Source organism: Propithecus coquereli, unplaced genomic scaffold (assembly GCF_000956105.1).
Source record: "Propithecus coquereli isolate 6110/MARCELLA unplaced genomic scaffold, Pcoq_1.0 Scaffold332, whole genome shotgun sequence".
In the NCBI taxonomy this organism is placed as follows: Eukaryota; Metazoa; Chordata; class Mammalia; order Primates; family Indriidae; genus Propithecus; species Propithecus coquereli.
In genome coordinates, this window is record NW_012148975.1 from 984747 (window position 1) to 997622 (window position 12876).

The window sequence follows — 12876 nt, forward strand, 5'->3', positions numbered from 1 at the left end:
CTCTTTTATTCCTCTTTGAGCTCTACAGAAAAAATATATATATTTACAAAAACTCATGAAGACTTGATCAAAGATGTGTAAGGGAGATAAAGAGTAGGTTTGCATTTCACATTACCAAATCACAAATTGAAATCCAGTTTAGATTGAGTATTTGGTACACTTTTTTTTTTCTTGTTTTCTGTGCAAGGTGTGCCTTGAATTTTCTACACCCTAGATACAATACCCAAGTCTACCTCTAAACTCTGATTTCTGGACTTTTCCCAGGGCTCCAAATTCTGTATCATGCAAAACAATATGGTTCTATTTTAAATACTCCTACATTTTTATAACCAAAGACATCATATTTCACAGTTGCCAACATCTACCTTCCTTAAAAAATAATGGCAAGTTATAGAATATAACAATCCAACATCAAAAAATAGCATCTGTCACCCTCTTCTCTCAGGCAGTAGTGGAGGACACATTTATCTGCAGTCCTAGAGGCTAGTGGAAATTTCCAGCCTCTGCCTTCTGCCTTATTTTATATACCCTCAGAGCCAGGTAAAAGCCACATAATTTTCAATTTCCTTAAGTGTATATCAGACCTACTTTAACCCCTTTCTTTCTGCCTCTCCAAAAAAATACGGAGTTAGATGGCAAGGTAGAGTGAATTATCTATCAAATTTGTATTTTACAGGAATAGAACAGTACTGTTCCCTCTCACATATAAGTGTCTTAATTACTGTAGGACAAAAGTAAGATCTCAATCACACTTAAGGGTTTTATTTGTTTGTGCGTCTTTGTTTTAACTGCCTATATTATCTTTATTAAAAATGAGTAGATGGGCATTTTGCTTATTTAATTCTGGGAGGCCCTGTGTTCTTTTCTGGAAACTGTGCAGTGTTGTCTAGATCCTATTCAGAATGAGGATGTAGAACTCTGAATGGTTTTACTCATTCTACCACTAAATAATTCTGGTGCTAAAGGAAAAACTAAAAGTCTTTGCTTTTTCTGATGACCATTCTGATAAGGTGTAAATCCTCTGCCTCAGTGCTCCCCTTAAATGTAAACAGGTGTTATCAGAATCTCTCTCCTCTTCTCTTAAGTTGTCTTCCCCAAATGTAAGAATTCAGCACTCTCTTCGGGGCTGCCGTGAAATCTGAGTTTCAAAAATGCTTGCTTAAATGAAAATTGTCCTTGAAGAACTCTCCCCCAAATTGGTTTAACTTTCCGATGTATGTCTCAAAGAATAACAGCTCACTTCAAAGCTTCTACAAACACATAACTTTCTTTTTTGAAAGCATGGTCACAGACTTACTCAAGGCATCCTGGTATCTCTGCTACATGTTGTATATATGTCTGGTGTGGTCAGTCATTCAGCCATATAGAACCACATTTGTGGTTCTGAGATCATATATTATTCCTAAAACAGAGCTGGATGTATAATGCCTGAAACGAAGATTTCAGGATAAAGATGACCTGAAGTATGGACCTGGTCCTCCTGATAACCTAGCATGCAGGAAAAAAAAAATCATTGGAGGAAAGAAGGTTAAGGATCATTTGTTATGCAAAAGAGCTCTTCTGGGTGGTTTCTTCACGTGGATAATGAAGTCACTGAGAATATTCAAAGAGTAGGGGTAGACAGAAATATCCCTGAACCAGGAGCTAAATCCATTAGTGAATTTTGGGGAGAGAATAGGAAAGAATCATGTAGCAAAACTGCCTGAGATTTAAAGGAATGGGTCTATCTGTTGTCTCATTTTTCTCTTTCTCTCTGATTCTCTCTCTCTCTCTCTCTCTCTCTCTCTCTCTCTCTCTCTCCTCTATCTTCTTATTTATCTATCTGGAAAAGACTGGTTTTGGAAAAGGAAATATTCCAGAAATACCAATAGGGAGCCATTCAATTATCTACCACCTTCCTTACACTGAGGTAGAGTGGACATGTAAGAAAAGTGAGCCTTTAATTAAATTAATTAAAATTACTGGACAAACAGTTTTTTTAAGAGACAGCCAGATTTTTCTAAAGTCAATATGGTGAAGAACATATTTTTATAAGAAATTGAAGGCAAAGGAGAGTTTTTTGATGAGAGAGCAGAATTTTCAGAGGGCACAATGATGAGTTTGGGACGGAGAAGGAAGGAAATTTGGTCCAACTGGGATATGTGCAGAACAATGTGGGGAGACTTGGATTTCAGAGATTAGCAGAAATAATCAGATAAAAAGCACAAAAATGTGTTTAAATGTTCCCTTAAAGGACAATGGGCAACAATTTCTTGCATTGTGATCTTGTATATCTGGTTCTCAGGGCCAGATGAGGGATGCATAGTAGGCTTCACTTGATTGAATAGCCGCCTTGAGTTTGTTAGCAGCAGAGGAGTACTTGGAGTACAATGGCGCTATCAACTTGGAAAGTCTGCTCTTTAGGCCTTTCTCCATTTGATAAAATAACACCTGTAGAATTTAAGTAAGCAGTCATTCCCTTGTAATTCTGGGTTTAGACAAGCAGCTGCATTGTGTATATTGATTTAGGTTTTTCTCCATTTAGATTCTGTCATCTTAATAAGCTGATTTACATTAGAAATGCATTTTGGAATGAAATAATATTTCCCTAATGTACACACATACCAATTCTTTATTAAAATAATAAAAATAACTACTTGTTCACAGGATTTAGATTATTACATTATACATATTTGATTTAAAATACCATTTGCTCAATGACTTCCATATGTAAATACATTTACAAAATTAAATAAAAGGCAAGCATAAAAAAGTAGATATTTTCAAGCTTACAAGATGGGCATAGCAATGAGGTTTTTTTTTTTAAACATTTGCACATATGAGGTATGTTTCTTTAAAAATTATTAAAAATGTTACCTAGGGGAATGGACAATAAATCTTTACTTTGAGTTGATAAATCCCATCACAATTTTAAAGATTTCTTTAAAAGTTCTGATCTAGTCAACAAATTTATTTACTATAACATTAGTAATAATTGTTTTGTTTCATGGATAAAAAGCTGTTTCAGTGGGAACCAACTAAATACAAATAAATAAGCATTTGTGTGGATAAGGAAGTAAGATTAAGTAAGGATTTCTAGAGAATGCCATGGTAATTAATCCTATTTAACATAGGAGGGTAGGAAGCACAGAGGAATTTGTCCAAATCATCCCTTAGAGGAGAATGAACAACTATTTCTTGTATTTAAAAGCCCATAATCCCATCTAGTATACAAAATAAGGCAGTAGAAACCAGGGGTTTGACAGAGAATGCCAGTAGAATCTAGTAGTACTGGACATTTCCTTGGCAGTGCTAAAGATTTCAGAATAATAATAATAGCAACAATTAACACTTAAGAGAAAAAAGATAAGGCCTATAACTGTTGGTTTGTGTGCTACAATTAAAAACCAGTACTTTCAATTGCTTCTGGAAACCTTAGTAACTAGTTTCAGATATTTTTTTTTAAAGTATATTCATAACATGCACAGAACAACTGGAATATTAAGTTTAAGGTTTCTTAAAAAATTTAAACATATTTTATAGCATCTTTTCTTGAGAAGTTCAAGGTACATTTAAAAATTTGGAATTCATGTTCAGAGACTCCTTACAAGCCATGTAGGATACCTTAAAAGTAAAATACTTTTCTTCCCACCAGTGGCTTAATAAAAATAATAATATCTCTTTGGTTGGTAGTTCAAAAGAATTACAGTTAGCTCTATACATTCTTTTAAAAATATTATATCAAGCACTTTAGAAAACCTAAAAGAAAATTTAGACTTATTTCTATTTAATCATTTTCTTTTAATATATCTTTTACAGAGGGATAGCATCTTTTATATATGATTAAACAATTAAAATTTATGATATTATTTACTCTCTGTCATTTCACATCATTTATTTTTTAAAGCACTGTTGATAATGTGTAATTATCTTCTTTAATAATTTGATTGCATGTTTCCACTCATCCTCTCTAGGATAAAAACTCCGTGAGGGCAGGGACTGTGTCATTCTTATAGATTAACTCACCCCCAGCATCTGACAAAGTTCTCAGTACACACTGGGTGCAAAGAAGGGGAAAAAAAAAGAAGGAGGGAGGACGGAAGAAAAGAACGGAAAAAGGGAGGAGACAAGAAGGTGTTTAGGTCACACGGTAGAGAAGCTGACTTACAGTGAGTTTGTGGGAGAAGCATAAATCTAATACCTGGAGACATGCATTCCTACCAAAGGAGTATACTTACCTGCTAACTCTTAGTCTTTGATGTACTCTACACATTTGCCAAAGAAAGAAATAAAATATCTCCCTCTCCTTAACTTCAGAAAAGACTTTAATGGTCTTTCTTTAAAAAGAGGAGCACTGAGCACCAGCGTTATCAAAACCATTGTGGCAGTGACATGATCGTGATTTGTTTGGGGAAAAATATTTTGTAAAGGGATGGGGAAGAACTCACATGATTTAAACATGTGAATGGTGTCTCTCTACATGAGTTTACAGTTGCTATTTCTCTCCTGGCCCCACTAAGGAGAGTAAAGAAAAAAACGCAGAACTGGACAATCCCACTCCTCTATCTTTCTCGCCCCTACACACATACTTCATCACATGGTCTGCTTTCATGCCATCCAAATCAATCCCATGCAGAAGAATGAAACAGGACCGCTATCTCTCACTATATACAAAAATTAATTCAAGATGGACAAAACACTTACATGTAAGGCATGAAACCATAAAAATTTAAGAAGAAAATGTAGGAAAAACTCTTCTAGACATAAGCCTATGCAAAGAATTTATGAAGACCCCAAAAGCAAATACAGCGACAACAAAAATAAATAAATGGAACTTGGTTAAATTTAAAAGCTTTTGTACAGCTAAGAATATACTCAATAAAGCAAATAGACAACATACAGAATGGATAAAATATTTGCAAACTATCCATCCAACAAAGGGCTAATATTTGGAATCTACAGAGAACTCATAAAAAAAAAAGAAAAATCAAAAAATGGGCAAAAGACGTGAACAGAGATTTTTTTCAAAAGAAGATAGACAAATGGCCAAAAAATATATGAAGAAATGCTCAATATCATTAATCATCAGGGAAATGCAAATTAAAACTACAATGAGTATCACCTTACCCCAGTTAGAATGCCTTTTACCAAAATGTCCCAAAACAACAAATGCTGGCATGAATGCAGAGAGAAAGGAACACTTACACATTGTTGGTGGGACTGCAAATTAGTACAACCTCTATGGAAAACAGTATAGAGATTCCTCAAAGAAGTAAACGTAGACTTACCATTCACCCCATCAATCTCACTATGGGTATCTATTCAAAGGAAAATAAGCAATTTTATCAAAAAGACACCTCCACCCAAATGTTTGTTGCAGCACAATTCACAATCTTAAAGATGTTGAATCAACTTAAGTGCCCAACAATTCATGAGTGAATTAAGAAAATGTAATACACACACACACACACACACACACACACACACACCATGGAGTACTACTCAGCCCCCAAAAGGGATGAAATAATGTCATTTGCAGCAACTTGGTTGGAACTGGAGACCATTATCCTAAGTGAAGTATCTCAGGAATGGAAAAACAAGCACCACATGTACTCTCTAATACTTAGGAACCTATCGATGGATACACATGGGCACAAAGAGATGTAAAGGTCACTGGAAATCAAGAAGGAGGGAGAGGAGAGGAAGAGAGGGGTGAAAACCTACCCATTGGGTACAATGAACACTATTTGGGTGGTGGACACACTAAATGCCTCAACTTAAGCATTGTTAAAGGTACGCATTTAACAAAAACAGTTGTACCCACTTAATATTTTGAAATAAAAAAAGAACAAATCAATAACATGTCTTTTATCCATTTTATGAAAGTCAGCATAATAATCCTTGGATTTCCAAATCATCCCATATCCCCCAAAATCTAACACACATACCTCTCTATAACAGGGAGACAATAATACCTCTACACCCATTCCTGGAACATTCTATTTCTCTTCCCAGTTTTATCTATCTTTTTATCACTATCATCATCTGACATAATTTGTGTTTTATATATATGTTTCTTTGCTCTCCCTTCACTAGAATATAAATTCTACATGGGAGTGATTTTGTCCATTTTATTGTCTGCCATGTTTCAGAGCCTAGGACAGTGCCTAACACATAGTAGGCAATAAAAAATGATTTGTTGAATGGATTATTGAATAAATGGGTGAAGGAGAATGGTAAAGAGACTAGTATAGTCTAGACAGAGCAGTTGTTTTTATTGTTTATTTTGGAACACAAGAGAATACAGTGCCTAAAGCATTGACTCATTCTTGAACTATTATAGTCCTTATGCAACTTTGACAATTGTATTATGTTGAATTTGAGTATGTATCCCTCCGGGATGCTGCGTATCTTAACTCTCCTGATGCCATTCACCCTGGTAAAACTTCTACCTTGTCACATTGATCCTAACCTCTGTGAAGTCTAAGATTCCTATAAGTTAAACTCTGATCCAGGAAAAAATATATGTAAAAAAATATTTCTTGTAGCCTTAATGAGTTCACCCAAACATTGGTAAGTTTGGGAAACCTTCTTTCTATTTTACAAGAGATAACAAATGGAATTATGATTGGCCTGCTTGACTGAGGCATCATCATAGGATATTTAAATTATAACATGTTCAGTGAGTCTGTCCCCATCATGAATCGCAAATCCAGAAGTAACATGTATTTTGAGAAGCCTAGAGTGAAAATTTTTTGTGACCAATACCAGGTTCTAAATGAAAGAGGTTGAGGGAACTACCAGAGTCCTACAAGTCGGGATCCCCTGTGCCAAAGAGTGGTCAACATGTACTGGGGGAGGAAGGCTACTTACATATGCCATCTTACTTTCTTCTTGACAGTCAAACACTCATGACTGTTAGGCTGTCATATCTCTGGCTATCTAAAGCAATTTTTCCAGGCTGATTGAAAGGTCCTACAAACTCACGAAACTGTATACATTAAATATGCTTCATTTTTTGTATATCAATTGTATCTCAATAAAGCCATTAAAAAGAAGAAAAAAGAAAAGTCACAGAAAAGTACCTCCTTTGTTAGGAACACACCAAGAGTGTACTAAGGCTTCCCATCTGGAAACCTAAAAGAAAGAAATGCTGCTAGAAATCATGTTTTACATGGTTATTTCATCAACCAAGAATAAGCAATATATGTATTTGAAAGATTGATGAATGAGAAAATGAATCACCCCTGTCCTTCCCATGGACATGTTCCACTCTAGATGAGCAGGGCTTTTTAAAAACAAACCTTACTAGCTGGGACAATGAGTTCCTCTAGGACTCAATCATTAAAACAAGATGCCCAACTTAAGTTGTATAATCAAGGTCAAGCTAGTCTTATACAAGAGCCAGCGATCAGGAAAAAGGTACAAGTCCATTCTCTTGGTCTAATAAATAAATTTAATTTGAGTAAATATTAGAATGGGAATAAATATGAGACAGAAAATGATGAAAAGTTTTCCCCCAACTTTCTATTTTCTGTCTACTTACAAATAAATATGAGAATAAAAGTCACTAAAATATTATTAAAATGCCTGACCAAACTCCTGTGTCATTGATCGCATCCTAAATATTAGCACAATGCTAACATTGCACATGTTTAGGAATCATATAGTGACACAAGATCAAATACTCTGTCCCCACTCCCAGCCCCCAGGAAAAGTCAAAAGTCATTTTCTGTGACCTAACTAATAACAGATGGAAAATGACTGAGAGCTTTATTCCTCTCTAAATAGAAAAGCAGTAGTATTTTGTTTTCCCATCAGCTTATAGAAGAGATGGCTTCAGCATTAGGTAGTTTGGTTAATCCCTGCAGCTGGATTCTGTAAAACTATAGGGCTTAATATTTGCCATTTATGATATCTATTTGCGTGGCTCAGTTAAACCAGATAAGGTTTTTGCCTTTTTTTCTCCTCTAAGGCTACAAGTGGCAGCTTAACCAGTAAAATTTTAATACATATACATACATCAGGATAGAGAACCCACTTCATTGCAGAAGTTCTATTTAGCAGTGCACGCGCTCACATTGCATCTCACTGCTCAGGTGGCTGGCGAGGGCACCGGAGGCTCCAGTGACCCTCATGTTTAACCCCATCTTAGAGCTATCTCCACAGCCCATCCACACTCAGACATAATCAAACTTTCAACATAGGAGTGCTCTAAAAAGGGTTAAAAAAATAGTTCAAAAGCATCTGATGGTCTTTAGAAACTGCTATTGATGTGATAAAGTCTGAAGCATTCTACTCTACCAAAAGTAATGAATATCCATAGTAAATGTGCCATCATAACTGTTAGGTTTGTTCCGGGTGGGAATCCAAAAAGTATATATAGGACGGAATGTGGTTAATGGAAAACTTTGATAGTGATCATAAAGCCCGTAAAACAACAGCTGCAGGACAGTCCTGAGGTTGTAAATCTAACTCTGACCACACAGGCAGTTGCCAAACTGGTTAATGTTCAGAAAATGAAAAATTCACCCCCCCGCCAAACTTCCATCCCAACCTCTATAAAACCCACTGCTCTCCCGTTTTCTCTCATGGATGCTCTTTTTTGGCCTCCACCCATCTGCACCCAGATGCTCAAAATAAACAGCATTTTGCTACACATGAGGCTTCAAGTGTCTGCTTCTTGGCTCTGGACGTAACAGTAACACGCACAAACTGATGTCTGGGAGTCTGCAGGGAATTATTTGAAGAATAAATGCATTATGTAAAAAGCACTATTTTTAATGTTAAGTGATTACTTTTAAGTATATATTAAAACCATATGTTAAGTAACACACCTGACTCTGTATATGTGTGTGAGTGTGTGTGTGCGTGTAAATCTTCACATTCATTTTCTGATTAGAAAAGGATAAATGATTTGCCTGTAATTATAGAGCTATTATGTGGCATTGGCGGGAGCTGAACCCAGAACTGACTGACTTCATAGTCTGTGTGTGTGTGTGTGTGTGTGTGTGTGTGCGTGTGTGTGTGTGTGTTTTATTATATTGGACTGCCTTTAAAACGAACAAACAAAATACTGTGATGCACAACCCCAAGCAATATGAATTACTGTCTTTGTATGTGGGAGAGTACAAAAGACCACAGACAGAGATATGCAGCTACCCACAATGAACAGAAATATCTGAGAAATCTTGGGGAGCTCTGTCATATGACAAGCAACAGTCAAAATCAGCAGAGTATAAAAGATCTGTACTCTCAGTCCATAGGACTGAGTACAGAGTAGAAAAGCAGTTTGATGTTATCTGCACCCACGCTTGGATAGATTTTCATCATCAATCGGTGCATTAATTCTATTTGGCTCCTGGAAACAGTCGTTTGCTTAATAGCTCTTTTGTGACCAAGAGAGTTCCTGCACAATCCCAAATGACTTAACTTCCAGCTGGGGACGAGTTTAGGCAGAGGAAAAAAAAAAAAGTCACTTCATTTTATATAAATAATATGAGAAAGAAAGTTGGAACAAACTGCCTCACCATTTTTTATTGGGAAATAGCACTGTTTTATTTTGACGTAGGTCACTGAGACACAGGAGGCAATTTTCAATGGAGGCATTTCCTTGAGTCAGTATAAATGGAGCAAAGTAAATGAGTGAATATAAAATATTCTTTTGATGTTTAGATTTGTCAGGTCCCACTGTGGGACTTTTGTATTAGAATGCCTGGACTAAATTTTAAGGACCTATCTTAACTTTCTATCTTTGAAATGGTTAACAATAATTGTTCAGTAACTGAAAACCTGGATTTTTCACAGATTGCATTCTTTGCCCTGCTGCAGATTTGAAATGATTTATTATGTGATTATTTCATATAATAAATTATACTATAGAAATTTTAAGACACAGATATAAAAGTATGGCTATAATTTTCTTGTCAGGTGATAAAACAGGAAGAACTTGACAAGGATCTTTCTGATTGTACTTTGTATGATCTACTGAAATATGATGATTTTAATGCTGACAAGCACCTGGCTCTGGAAGAATTTTATAGAGCATTCCGTGAGTACACGATTCATTCTCCAGTTTCTCTTTGTTCTTTTTCCTGTTGCTTTACACAATATGGTATGTTTACATGATCTCAGAGAACAAGTTGTTTACAAGAGAAGTGATACAAGAATTTAAATTTTTGGCGGTATTGAAATATATGTAAAAGCTAAGAGATTTAGTAGCTCTAAAATGAACACTTGCAAATATTTGATACCCTTTGATATAATATCAAATATTTGATATCATCAGTTCTTATTGATTCTAGTTTAAGAAATTTATTTCACATGCTGCTTCTAAGGTTATTTTAGAGTAGGAGCAACACTTGACCGGTTGTCACCAAATATCTATTAAAAGCAATTTACACAATCACATTTTTAAATTTCATTGGGAAACCAAGGTGGATTAACAGATGGAGTATCCATATATTTGAGGAGCAATAATTAGCTTTAGAATGAAAATCATGTTTATATTAAGGTACTTTAGAGTAATTTATATACGTTCAATTTGCTAAATGTTTCTTAAATTTACTAAGTGTGTTTTATAGAGTGTAGTTATAAAGATGACTTAACTAACCAAAATTACCTATCAGGTTATTCTTTAAAAATAATTCAAAGAGAAAGAACTAAAATACAAAAAAACAGAAAGCAAAGAGTTAGAGGCTATATGCAGAAGAAGGAGGAAAACATAATAAATTAACTAGTTGATATTTGAAAATAACCAAACAAGTCAAATTAAACAGGACTTAATTTAAGCAAGCACCTGAAACAAAAATATAATTTATTTACTTATTTTTTTTCAGAAAAGACAGGAAATAGGCTATGTACTTGGTGTAAGAAGATTTTCTTTTTGAATTATGCCTTGGTCATTTTGTCATTTATCAGCTGTCTCATATTGTAGGCTTTACTTAAATCTATTATTCTTCTTAAAAATCCATGTAAATAAAGATAATTTTCTTACCACATAATTTTTATTAAAACATTGTGTTATATTTTATGCAATATTTTATATAAGCAAAATAATATATGAGAAAAAGTTGCAGATTATTAATTTTTAAAGCAATATATTAATATGCTCTTTGGATTTAATTAAATTTCATTTTCACTTTAAATTACAAGGCAGAACATAGGACAGGATGACCAGTGAACTATTAACCCTTTAAAAGGGCGTTGTAAAGCTAGAATACTGTTTGGAAATAACCAAAATGAAGGAGTATTATTACTCTATTTTTTATATGAAGACACTGAATCACAGAGAAGTTAAGAAATAAGTGGCTGAGTTTATAATCAAACTTATATGAAGATAATTATGAAGTCTATGTGTTTTCTACTAAGTTTTACTCTATAGTAGGCATTCTTTTGTGTGCTTAAGGAGGTGGGGGACAGAGAAGATGTTATGGTTTATCAGGGAAAATTTACGTACACATAGTAATATATATATTATATGTGTATATATGGTATATATTGCATAATAGTATCATGCAAGATACATGTTATAGAAAGGCCTATGTAAAATATTAAGTAAGGAGAGAATATGATCTCTAGTTTTGAAAACTGAGACCTTATAAAGGTGTTAGAAATTGAATTAGTCTTCAGGATGAGTGAATTTGAACTTTGGGAGATAAACATAGGGTAGTAGACAGAATAACGTAAATGAAAAGTCAGGTGCTTCACATAATCAGGGCATTTAGAAAAAACTAGACCAACTACATTATCTGCTCCAGGTGTGAAATTCTGTGAAAATATATCAATTGTTTTTATTTTACTATACTTATTTTACTAAATAAACAGTCTAATTTCTGAATTCCTATCCTCACCTGACACTAGGAGAATATATGTATTTGACTAAATAAAAGTAGTTGAAATCTGAAGCAATAGCTGGAAATAACTTCAATGGTACACAGTTTATCAAGCATCAACAAGAGTATTAAATGGGTATGTTTGCACAGAACTTTTATTCAAAATATCGCTATCGTTGGTGGTGCAATGGTGGAATAAAAATAATAAAAATATGAGTGAAAGAGCAATATGTTATTTTTATGACAGCCAGAAACGACTGAATAATGATCCCTGACCCTATCAGTATATAAGAATTTTGCCTAGAGCACTGTTGCTTGCACGTGTCATAAGCAAAAATAATTCTGTGTTTAGGATATAATTTAATGTTGCTAAAGAAGGCAAGGTAGATCAGTCCTGTTAAATAACACTTTGCAAGTCAGATATCTAAATTGTCAATGAAAGAGTTCAGTAAAGAAATAGTAAAACATGTTACCTATAGAGGAATTAGATTACACTAGGAACTATTGAATTTGTATAGTACAAAATACATGATTTCATTAACTATTAGGAAGTAACATGTTAACGATTTCATGGAAATTATTTGTAGTAAATTCAATGAATTTAATGAATATGGTAATGATTCTACCATTAGATCAAAGTTATGTATAACACAAAAGGTCTATACTTTTCATATTTAGTCATAAAGAGATGTCAGGTAATGAAACCATTTGGCAATCAGCAATCATGAGGTTTTTTTTTTTTTTAGGTAATCGCGAACTATCCCATAATAATGGTAAAATGATGTTCACATCATCCTTTAGAGGAGATAATGTTTTTCTAAGTAATGCTGCAATTATAGGGGATATTTTAATATTCTTTGTGATCTAACCAAGCAGTGTTCTGCAAAGTATGACATTTTTCAGTGAACTAGGCGTCAAACTGTACAATGAGCCCTCAGAGATAACAAAACTGACCTGTATGTACAGTATCTGCATTAGCGAGAAGATATTTATACTTTAATGTGAATTATAAACACATATTTATTTCTTTCTCTTCATCTGTATTAATACCTTATAACTAAAC

General features: G+C 34.2%; 1 protein-coding gene across 3 annotated transcripts in view; it reads left to right on the forward strand.

The window, feature by feature from the left end:
* FSTL5 (follistatin-like 5) overlaps positions 1–12876 on the forward strand; it is a 920996-nt gene that overhangs the window by 483558 nt on the left and 424562 nt on the right. For all 3 annotated transcript variants that reach the window (XM_012650551.1, XM_012650552.1, XM_012650553.1), the window contains exon 6: positions 9910–10030. In XM_012650551.1, coding sequence (XP_012506005.1) covers positions 9910–10030 — 121 coding nt within the window. The remainder of the gene's footprint in view (positions 1–9909; positions 10031–12876) is intronic.